This window comes from Procambarus clarkii, chromosome 87 (genome assembly GCF_040958095.1).
Source record: "Procambarus clarkii isolate CNS0578487 chromosome 87, FALCON_Pclarkii_2.0, whole genome shotgun sequence".
Taxonomy (NCBI): domain Eukaryota; kingdom Metazoa; phylum Arthropoda; class Malacostraca; order Decapoda; family Cambaridae; genus Procambarus; species Procambarus clarkii.
The window spans coordinates 6,047,873-6,075,718 of NC_091236.1; the positions used below are offsets into that span (position 1 = coordinate 6,047,873).

The 27,846-nt window shown below is 39.2% G+C and overlaps 3 protein-coding genes across 15 annotated transcripts in view; 2 read left to right on the forward strand and 1 right to left on the reverse strand.

Moving 5' to 3' along the window:
* Nucleotides 1-7,942, forward strand: part of NUCB1 (Nucleobindin 1) — a 23,606-nt gene extending 15,664 nt beyond the window's left edge. For all 12 annotated transcript variants that reach the window (XM_045728932.2, XM_045728937.2, XM_045728938.2 and 9 more), the window contains one exon: nt 1,045-7,942. In XM_045728932.2, the coding sequence (XP_045584888.2) occupies nt 1,045-1,665 (621 nt within the window). In that variant the 3' untranslated portion in view covers nt 1,666-7,942. The remainder of the gene's footprint in view (nt 1-1,044) is intronic.
* LOC123747010 (L-threonine 3-dehydrogenase) lies at nt 6,964-26,369 on the reverse strand. 2 transcript variants are annotated; one of them, XM_069317363.1, is made up of 11 exons: nt 26,213-26,365; nt 26,106-26,180; nt 24,223-24,355; nt 23,259-23,340; nt 20,189-20,304; nt 16,767-16,926; nt 15,053-15,160; nt 14,070-14,161; nt 10,373-10,486; nt 9,359-9,468; nt 6,964-9,120 (listed from the first exon to the last, which is right to left on the reverse strand). In XM_069317363.1, exons 3-11 carry the CDS (start codon nt 24,340-24,342, stop codon nt 8,958-8,960), a joined length of 1,065 nt encoding a protein of 354 aa, XP_069173464.1. In that variant the 5' UTR covers nt 24,343-24,355; nt 26,106-26,180; nt 26,213-26,365; the 3' UTR covers nt 6,964-8,957. The 2 variants fall into 2 exon arrangements, with proteins under 2 accessions (XP_069173464.1, XP_045584901.2); XM_045728945.2 differs by having other exon boundaries at nt 26,106-26,369.
* The window catches only part of PIG-Q (phosphatidylinositol glycan anchor biosynthesis class Q), a 66,084-nt gene continuing 50,816 nt past the window's right edge, over nt 12,579-27,846 (forward strand). Inside the window, exon 1 of the mRNA XM_069317361.1 lies at nt 12,579-12,900. The gene's annotated coding sequence lies outside the window, so the exon portion shown is untranslated. The remainder of the gene's footprint in view (nt 12,901-27,846) is intronic.

Consider the following 27,846-nt stretch of genomic DNA (forward strand, 5'->3'; position numbering starts at 1 on the left):
CATGCGGGAATCGAACCCGCGCCACAGAATTACGAGTCCTGCGCGCTATCCACTAGGCTATGAGGCCCCTGGTAGGTTGGATACCTTATGCACCGCCACCAGTAGCTAGTGATGTAGCTGGTCAGTGTTCTGATCTGGTCGTTGGGTCTACAAAGATGTACAGAATTTGTCACAGTCTGTGTTTATGTTTAGCAAATTGTTTGTTTTTTTTATCAGCAAAAATACAGCCTAATATCCCAAGCAAATCCATACATTATCTGCTTCAGTGAACTTTTGTTCATCAAATTGGGTGAGTTACTGGCATGGAAAGTGTGTGTGTTCTATCACGAAATTCTCCAAATCAAGGTTCACTGTATTGAGATTCAACTGTATTTAACGTTTACAAATGAAAGAAAACGTCATGTATTTTTAATAGAACTAAAAATATATAATTAATAATGTGTAGGAAATATATACTGTAATTGCTTACCAAGAGGCGAGGTGGTAAATAGTGAGGATTAAGTAATAGGGAAGTGCATATGATATTATTATAGGAGGAGAATTAGTAATAGGGGAAATGCATGATAAGCAAAATACGAAGGATGCACAATTGGGAAGTGCATATGGTACTGGTAAGTGGTGAAGGAGTAATAGGGAAGTGTACAAGGTGAGTGTAAATAAGGAGAATTAATAATTGGGAAGCACATCTTTTATTGATAAATTGGGAAAATAAGTAAAAAAGTAGTGGAGTATGATAGATAAGAAGATGGTAGAGAATAATAATGTGAGGAGCTGTGGTGTCAACAAGTGTAAGAGGCCTTGCAGTAAACCAGATCAGTGAAGGCAGTGAAGAATAACTGAATTGCAAGGAAAAATATACAAGAGTAAAATACATTTGATAAAATGAGCGACAAACTTGTGCAAGGTTTTCAATCTTTTACATTGAATATCTTTGACACTGTTTTGCTCCAGTTCAAAGACTCGGAATAATTAATTTTTCCTTATTATTACTACAAGTTTATTGAAAGGTTTATGAATGTAGGCTTAATGTACTTTATTTTTTAGCATGGCCCAGGACAACCTCAATCTGGTCATCCCATCCAAGGACAGGCTGCACAAGGTCATCCAGCCTTAGGACAAGTTGCACAGGGTCAACCAGTTCAAGGAAATATACAAGGTCAGGCTGCCCAAGGACAGATTGTAAACATTCAGCCTGGACCAGGACAGGTTGTGCAAGGTCAACGTGGCCCTGGACAGGCTGTACAAGGTCAGCCTGGTCAGGGACAAGCTGTACAGGGTCAACCTGGTCAGGGACAAGCTGTACAAGGTCAACCGGGTCTGGGACAGGCTGTACAAGGTCAACCGGGTCAGGGACAGGTTGTACAAGGTCAGCCTGGTCAGGGACAGGCTGTACAAGGTCAACTTGGTCAGGGACAGGTTGTACAAGGTCAACCTGGTCAGGGACAGGTTGTACAAGGTCAGCCTGGTCAGGGACAAGCTGTACAAGGTCAACTTGGTCAGGGACAGGTTGTACAAGGTCAACCTGGTCAGGGACAGGTTGTACAAGGTCAACCTGGTCAGGGACAGGTTGTACAAGGTCAACATCCACAGTTTCAGATCCCTATATTGGGTGAGGTACCAAGTGTTCCATCACCAGTAGCTGGTCAGCCCAAGACAGGGCAATAAAGTTCTTCCCGCTGATGTTCTTCGAACCTAAGGCAATGCTTTCACTTTCTATCAGCTCAAGGTGGCAGGTGACAATGTCGAATATATTTTCTCTTGGTTGGAAGCTCATGACAATACTGGTGCTCCTCGACGAAATTGGCAACATACTGCTAATAGCTGCTGTAAGGGGTTTAATTGACTGGTACTGGTAAGATTTTGTAATCTTTCCTGGGTTTCTTCGACATCAGTAGCTTTGTGCTATCATTTAAGTGCTTCACAGAAGCAGGCTGCTGGTACAGTATCAAGTAATGTGTTGTCAATACCGAGTACTGAACTGTTCAAGGAATGCAGATATCTATTTCCTTGTGCATGTGTCATACCTCCCACATACTTTTTAGTTTCTCTTATATTTATTTTCTGAGCATGATTATACGATGTGATTTGTATATTTTGTGTATATGGGTCAGCTGGTTTATTAACTTGGGATAACTGGAATCTTTATAAGAAGTGTACATATTGGGATTATATTATCATGTGAAGAGTTCTGCCTTATAAATTAAGCCCTAATGTCATTATATCTCTTAAATTTAGGGAAATCAATCTTGTTGAAAGATATGCTAGACCTTGGAATTGTTCATCACATGAGAATCTTACTGTAAAGAGATGTATGGAATGATTATTCTTAAACCCCATTCTTATGAGTCTGAGGTGAGTGGAGGACTTAATATTTTACATATACAGTACTATATAATTATGAAGCATGTACTGAACAGTATATTGATCTTCATGCCTTAGTGTATTAGAACTCTATTACTATATTATGAAATTTATACTGTATATTCTTGCAAATAATTTTATCTGCAATTCAAAATTCAAGTTTGAAACACAATATTATGGTTTGCCTCTCACTATTGGAGTGGGTAAAATCTTGCATGCATTTGAATAAAAATCATTAATATTGTTAGGTTAGGTTACTGGGTATCAAGCAGACAAACGTGATGCAAATGAAGAATGAAAACAAATTTTGGTGCGAAATATTGGAAATATTGGTGGATTGGATCGAAATATTGGTGTGGATAAGACTGCAGTTGTTAAATGGAAATTAATATTTCATTTCATTTTAAAGTAAATCAAAATTCATGCTCTTGTTAATTTCCTGTTATGGATCTTTATAATCAATTTATCAAGGTATATAATGCAAATTCCTTGAAGCTTTAGTTTCACAAGCTCGGTATGTTAGCTTGCGTGTGTGTGTGCTTGCTTTATTCGTGACATTTAAAAGAAATTAGAATATGTTGTCAAAAAAACTTATAAATTGACAGTTCAATATTATTGTGTCCATGGCAGTTAGACATGCAGGAAATGCTATGTTGTAGGAAAAAAACATTTTCTCATCATGGCTCCTACTGAGTTTCTCATTGAGAAATCATGTTAGTGTAATTGACTCATCATGTTAGTGTGATTTATCTGTTCATGCTGTTTTTTGTTTTGCTCCCCTTATGGAACAAACTACCACAGTACAGTATATGGAATTGATGAAACATTTGATGTAAATTTTTGGAGTTTGCCTTGCAAAGTATGATGACTTTGCTACAGTTTGTGAAAAATTACCATTTTATGTTTTATAAATTCTGATATACAGTATTGTTTGTTAATTGATTGTTGCATTGGGAGTAGAAAACACACGAGAGATGTACTGCGATGTGCCGAGACCTTTCAATATGGTCAAGTGCTGTGGCTTAAGTTTTAATCATGTTTTCTTTTTAGAAAAGCACATTCCCTCCCATACAATGTTTTTTATTCAGTTTTGTCATTATGTATTAGTTGGCTGTTTTGTTTACTGCAGTTTTTATATTGTATATACTGTATACGACCACCAGAATTACCTTTAATGCAAAATTACTGGTGGTTATAAACAAAACAAAATAAAAAATGAAGCATACTCAAATTTCTCTTGAATCAAAATATTTGTTAGTTTTAAATTTTTTTAAATAAAGTCTAATCATCTTTACTGCTCTAAGTTATGGGTAATTTGTTGAGAGCTGTGTGTAAAATTATGCTCAGTTTAAGGTTAGTAATGTCATGACATAAGAGAAGAGGCAGATTTTGATAGTTAAATATTGTTTATTCCCATGTATGGTGCCTTCAGTTCTGAGACGTGACATTTACACATACATTTATGTTATTGCTTCTTGTATGTTTAGTTCATCACATCACAACATTGTAAGGTTATCATGTATGGTGACAACCATTGTATGACTGACTAAGGTGGGATGGTTCGTGTGTGACTGACCAAGCTCAGACGAGAGGTAAATTTGTTTCCCATTCTAAGTTAAACAAGTTGTTTCCCTGTTTTGCATTGGAAATAATTGATACTAGTAATTTTGCTAGTAAAGCATCTCCAATATTTTGTGTTTTTAAATATTTAGGTTTAACATGACTGAAAATAGGTTGAACAATGATTTAATATATATTTTCCCTTTGTTATATAATTCTCCAAAAGATGTGAATATAGTTCTGTGCATCAATGCTATGTATTATTATTGTGTGTGCATGCTCTGATTTTTTTTTTTAATTAGCTCAGTTGGTTCCTATTTTTAAGTGCTAACAAGAAATATTGAGCAAATATTTACCTTGAATTTGGTCTGATAAGTACATTAGATGTTGAATGTGCACAAAATTTCTTGCCATCTTTTGCAGAAAACTTCAGTAGCTATTAAGAATATACTGAAATATCTAGACTACACCATACTATAATTTGTAATTGTCAAAATTTTTATGAAAGCTCTATTGATATTAGATAGTTGGACAACATATGGCATAGTATTGTGAATGTGGCTGATGATTTATTTTGAACAATGTATTATTTATAGAATCTCACATGAAAATGGTATATCAATATTTTAAACATTACAATTTCTGGAGCTGTGTTACAAAAGGTTAGTGATGTGGCAATGTCTTTGTTTTGCTTTTATGCTCGATAACATTATAACTTTTGAATACCATCAGCTAGTACAGTGAAATAAATTTGTCATTTTATAAGTGATCAGGTTCTACTAAATCCGGTACTTTATAAGGAATGTTCATTATGGTATCCTTATCCATTATGTATAATATCTTAAAACCAAAAATGTAACAGATCAATGTACATGTTGGCATGCTCAAAGAGAGAGAAGCAGATCTATACCGTATTCATCATGTACCGCTGTGTGAAGTCTTTTTGGTCTGTGTTTTGTTGATGCTATATTGAATGCACACACATAAGGCTGTGTTACACACAATGTTACATTTTGTGTTACATTTAATGTGGCTGTGTTACATTTAATGTTACTTGATCTTTACATTCTGATAAGTGTCATTGAAGCAGATGTTTTATTTAATGTTTTCAAATTATAATAAGATGCCACTTTAAGAATACTTAGGATATATATCTTAGGATAATGCTATTTGCAATCATTTTTGACAAGTTCATCAGGAAGAAAAAGTGGCTAATGTATTAGTGATGCAGCCTATCCTCTCGAGCATTCACAATGTTACTAAACTTGTGTATTAAATTGCCCAAAACTAACCTAACCGAGGACCCACGAATAGAAAACTGGACTGTCTTGCCAGCTACTATGATTTTTGGTACATCAGTTTTTGGCCTCGGAGGGTTTATAGGTCAAATTGTGATGTAGAATTCGAGAGGCCGGGTTGATTGGTGACAGGAAAGCCTTTTTGTACCAGGGTGAGTTTGGTTGTTAATTGTGCCAAACATTTTTTAGTACTGAAGGGGTAAACCACATGCGCTCCTAACTTGAGTAGCTAATGGCATAAATTTTCATATAAATAGCACAGGGAAATTGTGCATTAGTACCGTTTGTTTTTTCCTGGGAAAAGGGAACAAGTGAGTAACAAAAGTGTATAAATTTTGTCTAAAAATTTCATAACTGTATAATGAATTTTTTGTGAATAGTTATACAGTATAGTTTTTGTAACTATACTGTATAACTATATATTTTTTGTAACATCATGATGACAACAGTAGTGTTGCCCATATTCTTGATTATTCACATCTCAAAATTATAGGTCATTATCAGATTTAGATGTTATACCCATAAATTCTGTTCGAAACTAATTACTTTTTTAAGCTGGTGTATTTTATTGTGAGTAGTGCAGAAATTAATGTGGAACTATATATTAATATAGCAGCTCTGTAATTACTCGATCTTATAATTGTTACATTTTAACGAACTGTTTCTACTTCGGAATTGTATGAATGTAGCAGTAATTTTCTTGGACAAATCAGGAAAGACCAGTGTTAGTGGTTGTCCAATATGTTTTATTAAGTTTTTACTGTTGCAAGAGAAAAGTAGAGAGTCCTCTGATATTTTTTTAACTCCTTAGCTGTAAAAATTTATCGTTGTCTACTTGCATATAAAACTTTTCTCCACACTGTAAGGTTAGACAATTATCTCGTAATTTTAGAGAGAGAGGGGAAGAGAGAGAGAGAGGGGAAGAGAGAGAGAGAGGGGGGAAGAGAGAGAGAGAGGGGGGAAGAGAGAGAGAGAGGGGGGGGGGGAGAGAGAGAGAGGGGGGGGAGAGAGAGGGGTGGGGGAGAGAGAGAGAGAGAGAGAGGAGGGGGGAGAGAGAGAGTGTGGGGGAAAAGAGGGAGGGAGAGAGAGAGAGTGGGGGAAAAGAGGGAGGGAGAGAGAAAGAAAGAGAGAGGGGGAGAGATGGAGATGTCCTGATACATAAGGTCATGTGGTGGCAATGGCCAAAACACTGCTCGTTTTGTGCCAATACCCATCCCCTTTTTGGCAGCAAATGTCTCTTTCAATGCTGTACTGCTAATTATTAGATTTGTCATTTATATTTTCTATACACCTTACACAAGTTCTAGCATCAATTTACAAACATTGCAATTGATTTGTTTCCTCTGTTCTAGATTCATGTTATAGCAATGTCCAGCATATTACATGCTTCTTAAAGGTATAAGGAAGTGTACATTTATATATTTTTACTTTCTATGACTAATGGTTACAAAATCAATATAATGTTTATGGATTAGGTTTGTGTTTTTTATGCTTTTGCTTTTGGAATATTTTTGGAATAGTATAGAGCTAGCTGGTCGGACTATTTTTGTGTCAACAAAAGAAATTTTGTCTCATTGTATATCATTAAAAATATTTTAAGGGGTTTTAATGACAAATATTAAAATACAATTTTCTCTTGTTGATATTAATACAAAAAAATTGCAAAAAATTTTGTTTATATATAAAGGCAAAAAGCTGACAAAATTAATTGGTTAAAAATATATAGGAAAATAAAATATGTACCTTGCAAACATGTTTTGTCGAGTATCTAATTAGGCAATTTACAGGTATTTTGGTCTAAATTACTTTTTATGTTACATAATTTATCTTATTAAAATTATAAATTGCTTAAAAGTGGTTAGTTTAGACACAATTTTAAGATACTGTAACTAGAAAGTAAATGTTAATGTCTATCTTGATTTGTGTATAAACAGAAAATGTTGTTCTTCATGTCTTTTATATTCTTTGTGGCACAAATTAGTTCACTTAGACATTTTATCCAGCTTTGAACAAATTTTGTGGTCATGACTTTACCATTATACAATGGTTTCAGTTTTATATGCTTCTCTAACTTTATTTCTGATATTTCTTTCATTTTAGCATTAAGGTCCTGAAAGTTTGTGACAAATACTCTCCATCTATGCTACTGTTTTTATTGCACATAATTTAAATATAATAATTTCACTGAGGGTCATATTTGACATTCCATAGTAAATTGTGTTAAAAGTGAATAGTCTTTATACTACAGGAAGTTAGCAGTTACTCATGACAATTATGAGTAAGTGAACACTACCTGATAAGTCATGAGTAAACGAACAAATGCTGATGATGGTTGTGAATTAATGGACAATTTATTGGTAAATCATGAGTACAGTAAGTGAACAGTTACAGGTAAGTCACTTGTCCTCATAAACGGTAGAGGTGTGCAAATAGAGGTGGCTTATAAGGCGCTTGTATTTCAGAATGCTCTCCTACTTCCACATGTAAAATGTTCAAACATGATTTTTTTTTTATGAATAGTGTGTTGCTCTAGTTCGTTTTATTTGCTTTAAATCATCACTACAGTATTAGTGTTGCATCAGTTACAAGGTTCAGAGGTTTAGTTAATTTAACTAGCTTTGTAAAGAGAATAAATTTATGAAAATATATTGTTTATAACTGGAATGTTTATAAGATTTTAATGAATGCCAATGAATTAAATAAATATGGAATTTGTAATATTATGCAGAATTATTTCTTCTACCTTACCATTGACTGCTAAATTAACCCAAGGGACTAATATCATGTTAATTCAGTACTGTATAATATTTTTTTTATTGTCTACATATATACGGTATATATATATTTTTTTTTTGCTAACCACCTCATTCTAAAGCCATACTATACTATTTCCCACAGATCATAATATGCTAATTGCTTTACATAATTTCTGCTGGGTGTACACTAAGAGCATAGTGAAGAAATGGTGTTCAATTGATCCACTCTGCTCAGTATTCAACTAAAGTCTTCTTGAAATGAGTGTGTTACCCACTGTTGTACTATACACTACTCCTGTTGAGCAAACCTCGGTTAAGCTGCAGTGAATGTTAAGATAGGTAGTCTAATTGCAATGCCGGAACTGTCAGATAAACCTCCTCACATTGGCAAATTGTAGCCAGATCCGTTTACTGTTAGATTGTGAATCCTGAATCAAACCTTAATGAAGGGTTGGAACAGATCCAAAATTGTATGTGAAACGAAATGAGTGCAGACTAAATGTGCAGCATGGCTGACTTGTCAGATATTTTCCCTAAATAAATTATTACAGCATGTGCACAAGATTGCATAATGTTCTCCTAGCACAAGTTATCTTAGTTCTCCATCCATATTATCACAGCCCATCAGAGTAGGATTTTACATGAATGTTTGTAGACAGTATATAGAAAAGAAAGTACCACTAGGGAAATGGCAGAAGTTATAAAATCAAATTGTGTAGATTGAAAAAAGTTGCCCGAGAATGATTTTGTGTATAAGACCAAATAAAGTGAAGCAGCAGCATGAGAAAATTATGAATAAGGGTTGTGTTTTTCAAGTACATTTTAATTGTGATTTATATTTTTATATTTCCAATTTTCACTTTGTTAAAAATTGGAGTATCATAGTAGCAAAGCTGTATTAATGAGGGTGGAAAGAATGTGAATACATGCAAGGGACAAATAATAGCAGAGAGTAGTCACATTCCTGTAGATGGCATAGAAGTCAGTTCTGGGGGTCGAGGATAATCTTGCAGGCCCCACCTGTCGTAAGTAAGTTGAAGGCTTCGAGGAACTGTGTCATAGGCAGCTGGTGGGAGATGATGGGAGACACATCAACCAAACTGTCAGCCAGCAGCTGTTCACACTCCTTCCATGTGTGGAAGATCCTGCCACCAACAAAGAGGTTAAAGTGATGCTTTAAATAATATTGACTTTGTTCTTCATGTAAGTTTTTTATTACTACGTGCATTATGTGATATAGTAACTAAAATTGCAAGTACTGTATTGTATTTCACAAACTTTATGCTTGGGATAATATGCATGAATAAAACGAATAGAGATGAGGCATAATATGTACTTTCATTGCCATAAATGGTTGAAAATGTGAAAAGAATATGGAGATACCTTCGGCCATGGATGGTCTTGAGAGTGAGAGATTTGAAGACAAGGTCGGTGAGGACATTCTCAACATGGAGGGGCGCCTTGGGCAGTCCAATCAGCGCCATTTGTCCACCCTACGGGAGAATCGCACATCTTAGCTCCACACACAGAATTAGCTGCACTGCAACTTTACCACTAATGCTTGGACAAATACTGCAGGAGTAATTTTCTGTGATTCAAGGTCAGCTCTTCAAGCACTTGCCTGAAATTAAGTTAGATCTAGGCATTCAATCTGTTGTAAAAACTGCACTAGTTCAGGAAATTGGGGATGACAGAACAGTAGTCACCGACACTCAAAGGTCAGAAAGCGCGAGTATTTTGAGCTATGACATGTTTAGAACCAAGAACTATATGTACGGGCAGCACAAAACATCCACTAGACAGTGATACTGTAATAACCAGAATTAGGCTGGGATGTCGATATCTATGGCAGGTGGCTGCAGGTAATGAATCTCCCGATGGTGAACATTCCAGTTGTAAACTATGTGAACAAGAGCTGGGACATAGTCTCCAACACTATCTCTGTGATTGCCCAGTTATTAATGATTTTAGATCAAATGGTATGAGGTATTTTGAGCTTTGTATCAATTTCATACACCTACAAATATTGGAAGATATTCTTGTGCTGTACCCAAAGTTTGCTAGTGCAGGCTAAAAGATAGACTCTCAATCATGTTCTCTCCTGATTCTATGTATGACTAATCCTGTAAGTGAGCTGAGCCCTGTAATCTTTCATACAAAATTGGGTAGCATCACATTGCTGTGTATACCTAAGCTTAGGTATACACATTGCTGTGTATACCTAGGCTTGTTAAAAAAAAAACATGCCATTCAAACGTGCAGAATATAGATTACTGAATACATTCCAATTATTCAAAACCATTTAATCAGACGGCTTATATGTAAATATTGAAATGGCAAGGGAGATGTAGTGGGGTAAAATTTTAAGAAAAGAACGATGCAGGACTTAAGACTGACCTTACGTAGCCAGGAAAAGGACTGGTTGAGGAGCGAGGCGGCACCACTAGCCTCCACAATGCGCCCCACACCATTGTTCCCACTCACTTGCATCACTACTGCTTTTATGTCTTCCTGTATTACACAAAAAAATATGGTTTTGGGTTGGAATATTGTTAAATAAATTGGTTCAAAACTAGCTAATCAAACTAAAGTATTCATCGGGCAGTTATAGATACTCGATAAACTGTTCATGATAAATAGTTCCACGGGACTATACTACACTACCCCCTTGTCTTGTGGCTACTGTGTCGTTCTTAGTGCGACACTCTTGTGGTTCTTCAGGTCGAGGCCTTGTGTGTTCAGCCTCTTGGGTTGCCACAATAGACAAAATACGGGGTAATAAAATATGCGAACCCAAGACACTATAACCAACCTAGGCATAGAAAACGAGATGTTTGTCCGCAGTGTCGGATGTCCCAGTACGACCTTCCACACGTGGCACCACATGGCTCTCTCTACGGCCTCCCTGGCTCTCTCTACGGCCTCCCTGGCTCTCTCCTGCCCTCCTCTCCCACAGGTAACCTTTCGTGTTATTACTTATCTGTTTGAAAAGCCATTCTTCTCTGTTGAGGTGTCATTAGAAGTAAATTAAGCTCGGGGAACTATACTGAAGAGTAGGCCGGGGGATCCTTTTCTTCCCCGTGGTTTTTAGATGGGTCCAATACTGACTGCTTGTATAGCTCGAGTTATCACAACGTCAGAAAAATTATATACTAAATTGCCCGAACCTAACTGTAGACCCACGAATAAGAAATGGGGCAGCCCGTCAATTTCAATGATTTATAGTACATCATATTTCAGCCGTTGGTGATTTATACGTCAAAATGCTATATACTTTTCGAGAGGACAGGGGGTCCCGAGTCCTCTGTGACCTGGCCCATCATATAGTGGAGACCAAAGGCATCAGGGTTATGATAACCCGTGACGACTTGTTTGTTTATAGATCCATAATTTGCTTCAAACAGTCGTTTGTTTCGCCTTGCCTCGACGTACTCAGACTCTCAGAGCAACCCGTCCTCGACTCAAGTCCATTACATCCAGCGGTCAACCCCACAGACGCATTCATAAATTTAAACATGCTGTTCATTCAAAACGGGAATTTTCTCAAGTATAAATTTATATTATAATATATTAGCATATTGTGTATATATAGGCATAGGTTAGGTTAGGTTAGGTGTTTAGGTTCTGTTGGCGATTATTTGTATTTGTAGTACGTGGGTGAAGCATTTATAGCTTTGTGATTCGAACAAAATTCGTCAGTGAAGCACTTGTTCCGAATATGTTCGAACGTCAGCAGTTGTGAGTCGTGTGTAAACCGCTTTTCATTCATAAACAGGGGGTTTGGCGGGTGCATGGAATCACTTTTGGATCTTTGTTTGGAGGACGGGCTGGCATGGAATCATTTTGGGTCTTTGGAGGATGGGCTGCAGTTATCAGCCCGTCCTCCAAACAAAGATCCAAAAGTGATTCCATGCACCCGCCAAACCCCCTGTTTATGAATGAAAAGCGGTTTACACACGACTCACAACTGCTGACGTTCGAACATATTCGGAACAAGTGCTTCACTGACGAATTTTGTTCGAATCACAAAGCTATAAATGCTTCACCCACGTACTACAAATACAAATAATCGCCAACAGAACCTAAACACCTAACCTAACCTAACCTATGCCTATATATACACAATATGCTAATATATTATAATATAAATTTATACTTGAGAAAATTCCCGTTTTGAATGAACAGCATGTTTAAATTTATGAATGCGTCTGTGGGGTTGACCGCTGGATGTAATGGACTTGAGTCGAGGACGGGTTGCAGCCCGTCCTCCAAACAAAGATCCAAAAGTGATTCCATGCACCCGCCAAACCCCCTGTTTATGAATGAAAAGCGGTTTACACACGACTCACAACTGCTGACGTTACATAGAATTTGTATGTAGAATAATATTAATTTACATACGAGAATATCCTGACCCTTTCCAAGGTCTATAAAGTCGTAATGGCTTGGCGATTTCCCCTGATAATTAAAAAATTATATACGAGAATATTAATTTATATACGAGAACAAACCAATTTGTAATACACAGTATGTTAAAATTGATGAATGCATCTGGGGAGGACGACCGCCAGCAGTAGGTCAGGAGCATTCGTCACGAGTGTTCGCGCTTGTTTGAACAGTGTAAACAAATTGTTTTCGATTGCTTCGTAATAGAAAGTGTTATGATCGATGACGGGACACTTAATGGAGCTATATGTACATGCTCTGATGGTAGAGGTGGGCCTTTGTACGAAGAGAAGCATCCCATGTGTGTCCACAGGAGGAAGCTAAGAAAGAAGGTAGCCTTAGGAAGTTCTCATCTTGGGAGTATTTCCAAGGATTTTGGGAAGACTGTGCGAGGCTTGTCACACCATTAATGAAGACCTGTGCACTTTGCTTTGAAGATACCTCGTAGCCTGCAGGATCTTGTGCAGCTCGCTCGAAAGGTAAGATGACAAAAAACGAAGTATGAAAGTTTTAATTGTTGGGGCTTAACAGGTTAGGTATTTGACCAGGGCCTTCTGTGCTCGAGACAGGGTCTAGGGTTTGTTCTCTAAGGGCGGAAATTAAGAATACTGTATTGTTAAAAAGTGAGTATTTACCCGAGGGCCACCTTCCTAGCTTCCTGTCCTCTTCAATGCCAATAGAGATGGTGGCCTTCAGGTAAATTCAGGAATCTGCAGTTGGTGGGGTTTGCCAGGGTTTAAACCGTTAGACGATGGAGGTATAAGAATGTATTCGGAGGAAGAAGGCAATACATAGGCGAGGTCAAATTTGCTTCATCACAGGTCCTACTGTGACGTCTTGGATGTTTTTCCTGTATATGCATAAAAGTACTTGGGAACTTTCTCTGTGTTATGCGCAAGTTTTTCTTCTTCATACAATTGTTTTTTACTATTTAAATTCCTGCGTGGGTGGCTATATCAACCGCCCTCTTGCACGTCTCATAAGCTGTAGTTCTTGAAGAGAACTATATACTTCTATATATAGAGAACTTTAACTATACCTCTTCCAGAGGTATAGTTAAAGCTCCTTTTGGAACCTTTGTCACTCGTCTGGCATTTTCCATTTTCTGCTCCTCCCGGACACATTTTGGTTTGAGTTATGATCTTTTGTGAAATTATTCCATGGTGCTTCAATGTTTTTATCTCTTGTTAGCTGACCAAATGTAAACTGTGTCTACAAAGGAACTTAATTATAATCTACATCACTATATATGTAACTGAATGTGAAAAAAAATCAAGGTAAATCTAGCACTAATGTTAAAGAAATATATAAATCTTTAATTCAAAACCACACGACTAAAAATCTTCGCCAGTAGTGCCCTTAGTCCGTGACATGTGGGTAGAGCCATGATGTTCCTTGGTCTTCCACCGCAGCCTCGTAGATGGGCGTGTGGGAGCTGGATACACAAATATAAACCATTTGCAACTAGTTTACTCCCCCCCCCCCACTTTTGTATCAATGTGGATCGGTTTGGAACCCATTTTGTGGATAAAATCTTTGTCACTGTCCATGGGATGCGTAAGCTCATGTGGTATTCATAGTAAACTAGTAAAAGAAAGAACTAATCCCATGACATTAATTCTGCACGTGATGTTATAAGTCACCTTACCTTGGATCCATTGATGACGGCCGTAGCTCCCATCTTAATGGCCAGATCGAGTCTGTCCTGAGCCACGTCCACCCCGTACACAGCACGAGCTCCTGCAGGCCACAGGCATAAGTTCAATTATTATGCACCCCATACCAATCTTGTGGGCGGTAGTGGAAAAGGGTTACAGAGGCATATAATGGGCTCAGGGACTGAACCCCACATTTCGTTTAGTCTTGATGAGCTAGTTACAAATTTCAATGCACGTCGTCATATCAATAATGTACTCCTGACCGTCCATAAGTACAGTTTCTAAATTAAGCAACTTACATATGTGGAGAGCTAGTGTCACAATTGATATGTTTATCGTGCAACTTCTATCCCCCCCCCCTATCCAGTGAGCAGCGGTGAATAGGTTACAATCACTTAGTTACTACCTACAGTTAGCAAACTGGGGATATTTGGCAAAGATTTCCCGTAGCAGATCATTTTGAATTAAATATTTACACATCTGGAACATTTGGTATAGAATTGTCTCTGAATTCACGTATCTTTTCCCACTCCATCACATAGTGACCATAGATAACAACCTTATTTAAGGTACTTGAGCAAAGTTAGTTCACATATAAATAATAGTCTCTGCGACTGATGTTAGGCTTAAGTATGGAATTAGAATACACAGACGTTATTAGAACTAGAGACGCATCCGGAGCATATATATTTTCCCAGCTGAATACAGAAACCCTAACGAAAATAAACCCCAATTTAAATATACCCTCAGAATTTTATAATACGCTGTAAAATTATAGAAAAAATTAAATCGTACGTTAAATGTTATGGTTGACTGGCAATTCAGACCTCTGAGAGCCCACAAGTCACTAGGTTCCTCAACTGTATGGACTCCCATTGTGCTTGTACCGATGATAAACTGGTATTCCTTGAATATAAGTATAAAAATATGACTGGGGAATATAAACATATGTACAAATTATCTAGGAAGGTACCTAGAGCCTTGGCGACAGCGACGACCAGGAGACCGACGGGTCCACAGCCTAGTACCAGCACGTCCTCTCCTGCCACACTGATGCTCTCTACAGCATTATGCGCCACACCTGTCCATCACAACACTCTTATTTCATGTCATTTGACAGTAGGCTTATGGAGAGGTTAGTTATGTCTAGTTTCATATATTACAAACAAATAAAACTGGTACTTATAACATGCTAAAATGTCAATATATATATTCTCCCGTGTCTATTCATCCCGCCCACTTTGAAAGGGTAGCCTATCCTGGCACCAATCGAGACACAAAAACATTAACTAAAGCATTAACTGCCATTATAAATATGGCTATGAAAGTGAAAATTCGCGACAGAGCTCGACATATTGGATTGATATTGTAGTTTAGATTTAATACAAAAATGAATAAACTGTGATTTAAAATGCGAGAAACGTGTGGAACAAGATATGAAACATTGCTATTTGTGACCTTATTGTAAGTCATCAGTTGGAATTGTCGGAAAGTGTTAAGGGTTGTGTATAAGTTATCATAAGTATGGTTGACCCGCCCACAGTGTACACGGTGTAAGTATGGTTGACCTGCCCACAGTGTACACGGTGTAAGTATGGTTGACCCGCCCACAGTGTACACGGTGTAAGTATGGTTGTCCCGCCCACAGTGTACACGGTGTAAGTATGGTTGTCCCGCCCACAGTGTACACGGTGTAAGTATGGTTGACCCGCCCACAGTGTACACGGTGTAAGTATGGTTGTCCCGCCCACAGTGTACACGGTGTAAGTATGGTTGTCCCGCCCACAGTGTACACGGTGTAAGTATGGTTGTCCCGCCCACAGTGTACACGGTGTAAGTATGGTTGACCCGCCCACAATACACACGGTGTAAGTATGGTTGACTCGCCCACAATACACACGGTGTAAGTATGGTTGACCCGACCACAGTGTACACGGTGTAAGTATGGTTGACCCGCCCACAATACACACGGTGTAAGTATGGTTGACTCGCCCACAGTGTACACGGTGTAAGTATGGTTGTCCCGCCCACAGTGTACACGGTGTAAGTATGGTTGACCCGCCCACAGTGTACACGGTGTAAGTATGGTTGACCCGCCCACAGTGTACACGGTGTAAGTATGGTTGACCCGCCCACAATACACACGGTGTAAGTATGGTTGACCCGCCCACAATACACACGGTGTAAGTATGGTTGACCCGCCCACAGTGTACACGGTAAGAGACTTATATGCATATTATATAATCATAAAAGTAAATAATTGCTTGTATATAAAAGAATAGCCACATGAAATTATATGTGACGCCGGAATTTTTTTTAATACAAGTATAAACTAATTAAATGATTAAAACGATGAGTAGAGAGGTAACATGGCCTTTTTCCGTGAGAAGAAAGGCTGCATTTATGCGGTAGTTTAGGTGGTGAAATGAGTGAACATTTTAGTTGATGACCAGACCGCACACTAGAAGGTGAAGGGACGACGACGTTTCGGTCCGTCCTGGACCATTCTCAAGTCGATTGTGAGAATGGTCCAGGAGGGACCGAAACGTCGTCGTCCCTTCACCTTCTAGTGTGTGGTCTGGTCATCATTCTTTAGCCACGTTATTGTGATTCATCGCCTGAACATTTTAGTTAATTGACAAGTACTGGAGGAGATTACGGACACTAAGTATGACTAGTGACTGTACCCATGGGCTCTAGAAGGACGGCTTGGTCTGGGGTGAGGTCTCTGGTGAGGACGTAGCAGTAGCGGGCGGGCACGCACGAGTATTGGCAACAGCCGCCCTGGTCTGTGCCCCGTCCGTGCCCGTACTGGCTCATGCGCTGGCAGATGTCTCCACGACCCTCCTGCAGTAGTCATCATGATGTCATGTTAATTAAAGTGTCAACATGGTTGCTTGCTCCCTCCTCTCTTATTGTCTCCTTTACTGCCTATCATTTTCATGTTTAGTTCATTTATTATGTACCCCATACCCATCCTGTGGGTGGCAGTGACAAAGGTTACGGTGGTACGCTGTAACCTGTTCTCGGGCCAGGCTCGTTAATGCGGCGGCCGTTCCCAAGACGCAAATAATTTTAACATACTGTGTATTAAAAATAGGTTTGTTCTTATGCATAAATTAATATTATTATGTATAATAAAGTTTAGTGTAAAGTTAGGCATAGGTTAGGGTAGGTATTTAGGTTCTATTGGGGACTACTTCAACCTTTCCTCCGACAAAGTCCATTCCATCCAGCGCTCGACCCCAAAGACGCATTCATCAATTTTAACATTTCATTCAAAATGGTAATTTTCTCAAATATAAATTAGCACTTACGCGCGCTAGCGACAAGATCTCTAGTCGCTCATTTTTCTCTCGATTCCTCTCGGACGACACGGCCCAGAGTGACTCATTAAAATATATGTTAAAAATTTAAATTTTATCCGATCAATCTGGTAGTGGTTTCAAAATGAGGACCTTTAGATTGCGCACAATTTAGCACCCATATGTCACTTGAGCAGGACATATATTTTTCTCTTGAATGCACCTCAAGCGGCTTTTGAAAAAATATTTATATAAAATCCAATTCTTATCCGATCGACTTGGGGATAATTTAAACATGTTTGCCATTAAATTTTCGTTTTCTCTAATAGCCACATAACCTATTTGGGAGAACGGAATTTGCTTGTATCTTCGGGGTAAAACTATTGTAATGTTGACACGACGAGTATAATCGACGAAGTTTCTTTATTTGGTGCCGGTCTAACGCATCCTTGTGTGACATTCTATACATATGTTCTTCTAGAACATTCTATTGCGAACACATTGGTACAAAAATTAAGTGCGTACATAGAAAATTAAGGCCAGAACAGTGAAAAGAATATACACTTTTCAAAAGGTGTTTCCGCGATCTGCCGTCGGGTGTGCCAAGAGGTAATACTTCAGCCACTTCCCACACTCTTGCGGGTGGGCCGCGATTATGATTCTACATTTATATGCATATGTCCGTGAAGGGAATTTTATTGCGGTCACAGTGATACCAAAATTGACATAGCACAATTCTGGGATTGACAAACATGAAAAGATCATAAACATTTCAGCGTGGTTTGACGCTCACCGCTAACGGTTGCCATAGTTTTTTATTTGTTGCGGGTCTCATGTCGAATTTGATGAAATTTTACATATATATTCCTCTAGAGCATTCTCTTGCGAACAAATTGATTTCAAATTTAAATACATACATGGAATATTAAGGTGAGTACACCAAAAAGATTATAAACATTTTAGTGTGGCCGCGCGGTCGCCCGAAACGAAAGGTGCACTTCGCTGATAGTACACAGTTAACTCCCCGGGCCGCGAAAGTGCTATTGCTATAAATTAACATACTGTGAATGTTTAGGCATTGGTCAAGTTAAGTGTTTAGGTTCCGTTGACGATCATTTATATTTGTAGTACGTGGGTGAAGCATTTTCAGCGTTGTGGTTCCATCAAAAGTCATCAGATAAGTACATGTTTCGGAAGTTTTCGGTCGTTATCAGTAGAGTCGTGTGTAAACCGTTTTTCACTCATAAACAAGGGTATATGACGGGTGCATGGAATAGACTTTGGCCTTTGTTTATGAGAACTGGCTAGATTATTTATGTTTGAAGTACGTGGTGAGTATTTACAGCGTAGCGATTCGAACAGTGGTCGTCAGTGAAGCACTGTTCGAGAAATGTTTGAACGTCATCCAACCCGTCCTCGACTCAAGTCCATTACATCCAGTGGTCGACCCCACAGACGCATTCATAAATTTTAACATGCTGTTCATTCAAAACGGGAATTTTCTCAAACATAAATTAATATTATAATGCCATATTGTGCACATTTAGGCATAGGTTAGGTTAGCGATTATTTGTATTTGTAGTACGTGGGTGAAGCATTTACAGCGTTGTGGTGCGAACAAAATTCATCAGTGAAGCACTTGTTCCGGAAGTGTTCGAACGTCAGCAGTTGTGAGTCGTGTGTAAACCATTTTTCATTCATAAACAGCTGGGGGTTTGGCTGGTGCATGGAATCATTTTTGGGTCTTTGTTTGGAGGACGGGCTGCGTCATCAGCTGTGAGTCGGGCCGTTCTCATCAACAAAAAGTCCGTCCTCCAAACAAAGACACCAAAAGTGATTCCATGCACCCGCCAACCCCCCAACCCCCCCCCCCCCCCCGCTGTTTATGAATGAAAAACGGTTTACACACGACTCACAACTGCTGACGTTCGAACATATCCGGAACAAGTGCTTCACTGACGAATTTTGTTCGAATCACAACGCTATAAATGCTTCACCCACGTACTACAAATACAAATAATCGCCAACAGAACCTAAACACCTAACCTATGCCTATATATGCACAATATGTTAATATATTATAATATTAATTTGTATTTGAGAAAATTCCCGTTTTGAATGAACAGCAAGTTAAAATTTATGAATGCGTCTGTGGGGTTGACCGCTGGATGTAATGGACTTTAGTCGAGGACGGGTTGATAAATACGAATAATCGTCAACAGAAACTAAACACCTAACCTAACCTATGCCTATACACGCACAATATGTTAATATATTATAATATTAAACAGAACCTAAACACCTAACCAATGCCTAAATATTCACAATGTTAATATTTAACAATAATATTTTATATTTGAGAAAATTCCTATTTTGAACGAACACCATGTTAAGTGATGAATGCGTCTTTGGGGTCGACCGCTGGATGGAATGAACTTGGTCTAAAGACGAACTGTACATCACAAGCTCAGTAAATGAACCCAAAAATTAATTTGGCTAAGAAGTTTCAGTTTTGATAAGCTAGTTACACAGTTTAATGTATATATCAACAATGGGTTCAAGACCACAGCTAAGTCTCTAAGCTAAACAATTTACACTTGATGTACATAAATTGATTTGCTTTTCATCATCCATTCAGTGGGCGGCGGTGGTTAAGGTTACAATCACTGGTCTTCACTACCTGCAGTTAGCAAAATGGGGGATAAGTGGTAAACAATTCTGGTAGATCTACCTAGAAATTTAGTAGGTAGATCTACCTACTAAATTTCTGGTAGATCTCTGTGATGACGATGTGGGCGCCTCACCTGGCACTGGTAGCAGGAGCCGCAGTAGTAATGGTTCTCTACGGCGACCCGCTCGCCCTTCCTCACCGTCGTGACGGCGGACCCGACCTCCACCACCTCCCCCGTAGCCTCGTGTCCTGCAGGGGCCGCATGACAGGTGCGCCACACAAGACGCGGCTTAGTATTCATGTACACCTCTACGTTTAGATACATACAACACCAACACATCCATAAACTCACATAGGAAACGAGACAAACAAAGTTTATCATGCCCGAAACGCTTTGCGTAATAGTGGCTTTAGGCATTGTATGTACTAGCTCTACCTATAAGTCAACCAATCTTTGTAAAAATTTATTGTATGTATGTACCTTACCTAAATAAATTATTTTATTTATTTTTTATAAACATTTGATTAATTCTTGGTGTCGAGACGCGAGGCTTGCACTTAGGCTTATCAAGGTAATCCCGTTAGATCGAAATTGTGACCTTCCTCAGGATGCAACCCACAACAGTTCCCCAATACCAAAGTACCTATTTACTGATAGGTGAACAGATGCATCAGGTGAAATTAAACGTGGCCAATCATTTCTGTCCCGGCCGGAGATCTAACCCGAGCTCTTGAGATTGTGAGTCGAGAACGTAGACCGCTGTACTACAGGACTATTCACACGCTACCGTGTTACGGCTGGTTGAAGTCTGATGACTTTGGATTCACAGTTACTCCTGGTCAGACACGGCGCGCCGCCTCTCCTCTCCCCGAAGACGGATATTTTTACTACAGACATTTATGCAATTTATATGTTCCAAAACAGTAAGCTGTCGTGTCAATATTAACCGTCGTAGCTGTCGGCAGTAAGCTGTCGTGTCAATAGTTAACCGTAAGTATTAATTAGATGGCAAATTCCTTGGCATTCTCATTGACCACAAGCTGAATTTCCAGGGACACATTCTAAATATATCAAAAAAAGTTTCAAAAACTGTGGGCATTCTTTCTAAGATCAGATATTATGTACCACGCCCTGCCCTGGTGACTCTCTATTACTCCCTTATCTATCCTTATCTCAACTATGGTATTTGTGCTTGGGGTTCTACTACCCAAAATCACTTACGTCCTCTAATTACCCAACACAAAGCCGCTATTAGAACAATATCCAACTCTGGCCCCAGACATCACTCGATACCCCTACTCAAATCTCTTAATATGTTAGATATTAAGTCACTGCACATTCTCTCATGTGTATTATACATATATAAAACGCTAAACTATAATGCCAATCCTGATCTTAAAAGCTTCATAGAAGGTTGTAACAGAACCCATGAGCACCACACCAGAAATAAATACAGTTTTGATATTCCTAGAGTACGTCTTAATCAAACTAGAAATGCTCTGCAAATCAAGGGGCCCAGAATGTGGAATGACCTTCCCAACCATGTTAAAGACTGTACCTCTCTCAACCAGTTTAAGATAAAAACTAAACACTACCTAATAAATTCCCTGTAATCTACCTCACTCCTCTATTGTCAACCCATATCTGTTATTTTCTTTTTTTAATCAACACTGTTTGTCAACCTATTGTATTTGTGCTGCTTTTTCAGTCATGTTCCCCTTTTTTTTTTTTTTTTTTATCTTTATTTGTATTTGTTCTCAACACCTTTTATTCTTTATGCTCAATTAGTATTAAGTTCTAGATATTAATGTTTTTCTTGCCCGAAACGCATTGCGTAATAGTGGCTTTAGGCATTGTATGTACTAGCTCTATCTATATATCAATCCATTAATGTAACATCACTTGTATGTATATACCTTACCTGAATAAACATCTGAATCTGAATCTGAATCTGAATCTATTAATTTTTTGTTGCAGTTGACTCGGTGCTCTCATTGTCCAGATGCTATTAACCCTTGAAACAATGCAGGTTCGAATCCTCCCGGATGCAGGTTCGAATCCTCGTCACGGCCCTTGTGGATTTGTTCATTTGTTGCATCACGTTAGTGTGATCTCTGTGTGTAATAACTATTAACCCTTCACATTCCGTGGTGATTGAAATCCAACACTAGCTGCTCCTCATCTTTAGAAAATGCAAAACAGGTGAATTTTGCTGGGTTCCCAGCCATTGTTGTTACTCTGTACCTGGCGGATGGCTTAGCTAGTGAAGCTGGTCCTGCCTGTCCCAACTCACAGAAACTAATTTTTTTTTTTTTTTTTTTTTGAGATATATACAAGAGTTGTTACATTCTTGTACAGCCACTAGTACGCGTAGCGTTTCGGGCAAGTCCTTAATCCTATGGTCCCTGGAATACGATCCCCTGCCGCGAAGAATCGTTTTTTCATCCAAGTACACATTTTACTGTTGCGTTAAACAGAGGCTACAGTTAAGGAATTGCGCCCATTAAATCCTCCCCGGCCAGGATACGAACCCATGACATAGCGCTCGCGGAACGCCAGGCGAGTGTCTTACCACTACACCACGGAGACTGCAAAATTTCTTGCTTGGATTTCCACCATGTCATTAATAACGCAATTTTGATGACAAGACCACACACTAGAAGGTGAAGGGACGACGACGTTTCGGTCCGACCTGGACCATTCGACTTGAGAATTGTCCAGGGATAAATATGGGGCGCATAATAAAGAAATTAAGTTGGGTTGCAGGCAGAGATCTACACAAGCTGGCTGACGAAAATGGAAGGCTCGTGAAATTTATAATGTCCCGTTTTCTGTTCGTGGGTCCAAGTTGTGTAACCGCGAGGAAAAAAAAAACTTATTGTAGCAGAGCGTAGTTTCGATCTACGGACCTCTGGGTTATGGGCCCAGCACGCTTCCACTGCGCCACTCTGCTCCTATTTGTTGTGTTCTTATATCGGGTATTGAGCTATATCCATAGTGACCTCTACGGCAATGATACGTGAAGGAAAAGTTTTTTCTGTTCGTGGGTAGGTTAAGATAGGGCACTTTAGGATGATATAATTCCTTGACACTGGGAACGCTCATGAGAACGGGTTGATTGATGACTGATAAAGATAAGTAAGTGGTAGATTTTTTGTGGTGAATGTGATCTTTGGTGGTGAAACACGGGCTGCCCACTGACCTGGGATAAAGGGGAGGGTGGCGATGACTTGAGCAACATCGTTCCATTTCCACAGGTTGATGTCCGACCCGCAGATGGACACCTGTAATGTTAGTGACCTGCTATGAGATAAGGTGACGTGGTTACCCTTGCATGACCTATACTGTCCTGCCCGAAACGCTTTGCGTAATAGTGGCTTTAGGCATTGTATGTACTAGCTCTATCTATAAATCCATCAACTTTTTGTATCTCACCTTGTATGTATGTACTTTACCTGAATGAATATTTGTATTTGTTACTGACTTGCAATGTTTGGGATAACCTCAAGTGACTTGTGGTGACCTAAGGTAATCTAGGCTGTGTAACAACCCATACCAGTGTTCATTATATTGACTTTTATAATTAGTGAACATTTCACGAACAAAGTACAAAGGAGAGATGATGGGTTTGGAAATGCTATCCTTTGTTCCCGACTAATAACACCATACTCTACTAATTAGGATTACCTAGGCTAGGCTGGACTTGTACAAAAATTAACAAGATATAGGTATTTAATAACTCTGCAGAAGGCCTATTGGTCTGTGCAAGGCAGTTCATATTTATGTCCAAACACTCCTATAGTCGTGTAATTATCAAACCTATGCATCAACCTGCCTACTGAGTTACAGTGCAACTTGGCACTTGTTCTGAACATATGAAACCTTTATTTTTCAGAGCTAGTTTTAATCTATAATAATAATAATAATAATAATAATAATTTAGGAACAGTACATACATAGTTGCAGCGTCACAGTACAAACATTGTTAGATTTAAAGATAGAGGTAGTACATACAATACCTAAAGCCACTAGTACACATAGGGTTTCGGGCATTTTTTATTATGCAGTTTGAATGAGTTGTTTTGTGTTGACGCAAACATACGCCCTTATATGACAGGCCTGACGTAGGCCTGACGTAGGCCTGACGTACTAGGCTGTGTCCTTACTCTGTGGACCTTGATGATGAGCTGGTCGGGCTCCGGGGTGGGCACGGGGCGGGTGGTCAGGTCGTAGCCCTCAGCCTCCGACTGCTTCACCAGGCACCGCATCTTACTCGGCAGCGACATCCTGAGAGGGAGTCTAGGGAGGGAAAAAATGTCCAATTATGCAGACCGAATCTTTCCAGTTGCCGAAGATTTCTTAATACATTGTCAAGTGCCACACGACATACTGGCCAGAATACTGCAGTGCATGACAACACTGGCACAATACTGCAGTGCTTGACAACACTGGCACAATACTACCGTGCTTGACAACACTGGCACAATACTACCGTGCTTGACAACACTGGCACAATACTGCAGTGCTTGATAACACTGGCACAATACTGCAGTGCTTGACAACACTGGCACAATACTGCAGTGACAACACTGGCACAATACTGCAGTGCTTGACAACACTGGCACAATACTGCAGTGCTTGACAACACTGGCACAATACTGCAGTGACAACACTGGCACAATACTGCAGTGACAACACTGGCACAATACTGCAGTGACAACACTGGCACAATACTGCAGTGCTTGACAACACTGGTACAATACTGCAGTGACAACACTGGCACAATACTGCAGTGACAACAATGGCACAATACTGCAGTGACAACACTGGCACAATACTGCAGTGACAACACTGGCACAATACTGCAGTGCTTGACAACACTGGCATAATACTGCAGTGCATGACAACACTTGCACAATACTGCAGTGCATGACAACACTGACACAATACTGCAGTGACAACACTGGCACAATACTGCAGTGACAACACTGGCACAATACTGCAGTGCTTGACAACACTGGCATAATACTGCAGTGCATGACAACACTGGCACAATACTGCAGTGCTTGATAACACTGGCACAATACTGCAGTGCTTGACAACACTGGCACAATACTGCAGTGCTTGATAACACTGGCACAATACTGCAGTGCATGACAACACTGGCACAATACTACAGTGCTTGACAACACTGGCACAATAGTACAGTGCTTGACAACACTGGCACAATAGTACAGTGCTTGACAACACTGGCACAATAGTACAGTGCTTGACAACACTGGCACAATACTGCAGTGCTTGATAACACTGGCACAATACTGCAGTGCATGACAACACTGGCACAATACTACAGTGCTTGACAACACTGGCACAATAGTACAGTGCTTGACAACACTGGCACAATACTACAGTGCTTGACAACACTGGCACAATAGTACAGTGCTTGACAACACTGGCACAATAGTACAGTGCTTGACAACACTGGCACAATAGTACAGTGCTTGACAACACTGGCACAATACTACAGTGCTTGACAACACTGGCACAATAGTACAGTGCTTGACAACACTGGCACAATAGTACAGTGCTTGACAACACTGGCACAATACTACAGTGCATGACAACATGGAAACAACGATGAATTAACACTGCTCTTGGGTAGTGTGCTTGCTGGGATGCTACAAGGACTGTATAATACAAATAAATTTAAGCACGGCTTAAGGTCTTAGCTATGAATAATTTTGGATGCTGAGGCTTCGAGATAATTTTATAAGAGTTTTCATTTCCTTTTTAAAAACAATCGGGGCTGGAAACACATGATACATGTATAAGAATGTAAGAACTCTTCTATACACAGACATAACCTGTACGTACATCACGTTCGTGTATGTACTTGTACGTCAAATATATTACCACGTACACACATATTTCCAAACTAATTACGAAAAAAAACTAAAAACAAATAGATGAATTCACTAGAGAAACATCACCTCACGGCATTTGGGCCGTACTAAGTTGTTGGTTATACATCCATATTAGTTGTGATTACCTGAGGCAGGAGCTGTATGGCCGGTGTAGAGATGAAGGAAGATGTAGTCACCAGCTCCAGGGACGCTCAGGATAGCTTCGAGGTGACACTAGACGCTCTCAGGATACCTTCGAGGACACACTAGACGCTCTCAGGATAGCTTCGAGGACACACTAGACGCTCTCAGGATAGATACACTGGAAACGAGGAGAGAGTCTCTATAGCGGCCTGAACGTTCCTATAGGTGAGAGATACAAGACAGTCTGCTGGTGACTGAGACAAGCTGCAGGGTAACGCTGCACCTGATAGTGTACATAGTCACTTGTGATAGTGTACATAGTCACATGTGATAGTGTACATAGTCACATGTGACAGTGTACATAGTCACATGTGACAGTGTACATAGTCACACGTGACACATACAGTGTCACTGACCCTCCTCGTGGAGATTCACTATTCTCTATGAGAGGAAGAGCATTAAAAATAGGAAGACGAGACGAGAAGAATCTATATTAGAATTTTACTGATTAAATTACGTAGAGGAAAATTTGCAGTTTAATTAATATTAATAAAGTACAATTGTTTTACACTACTTCAAGTTCAAGTATGTTTATTGAGACACGAAAAGAAAAAAACATCTGAAAGGGATAGAGTAGCTTAGGCTATTTCTAATTTCTAGAATAGCTTAGGCTATTTCTAGCCCCTCTACCCCTACCTGAAGGATAGAGTAGCTTAGGCTATTTCTAATTTCTAGAATAGCTTAGGCTATTTCTAGCCCCTCTACCCCTACCTGAAGGATAGAGTAGCTTAAGCTATTTCTAATTTCTAGAATAGCTTAGGCTATTTCTAACCCCCTACCCGTACCTGAAGGATAGAGTAGCTTAAGCTATTTCTAATTTCTAGAATAGCTTAGGCTATTTCTAACCCCCTACCCCTACCTGAAGGATAGAGTAGTTTAGTCTATTTCTACCCCCTTCCCCTTTACACTACTTAATGTTGAGCCGTGAAACACCGCAGTAGTTTGTCGTCCTAATACATTTCTTTCATTCTTCTCTTAATTTTTACCCTCGTGACCAAACAAATTTAGTGTATGTATTAAGGGCGAAAACAGCGCCAGCAACTGATACTCTCCTAAGTACAGTGTTTACCAGCCACATACATTCTTTCACGTTACGTACGTTATACAATGTTTAAGGTGAGGACAAGCTGAATAATGCCGTACTGGAGGTGACGACTATAATTAACCGTTGTTATCTCAAGTTCAAAGCCAAGAGAGGAGATAAAGGCAGTTGACAATCAGATAATGATAACGTTATTATTTTCTTTATATAGTTGATGGTGGTGGTATCAATTGCTATTAATTACAGATGGTGATAGTATCAATTACTATCAATTACAAATGGTGGTAGTATTAATTACTATCAATTACTGATGGTGATAGTATCAATTACTATCAATTACAGATGGTGATAGTATCAATTACTATCAATTACAGATGGTGGTAGTATCAATTACTATCAATTACAGATGGTGGTAGTATCAATTACAGATGGTGGTAGTATCAATTACAGATGGTGGTAGTATCAGTTACTATTAATTACAGATGGTGATAGCATCAGTTAAATAAGAACAATGGTGTCTACAAGTCGTGTTAGCGGCGGCAATATTTTCACGGCATGAGTTAATATCCCAGCTGCACGCCTTAATTCCCATTGAACCTGATCTTGATTAACCTAATATATACAGGCTAAGTTAGCTTTTA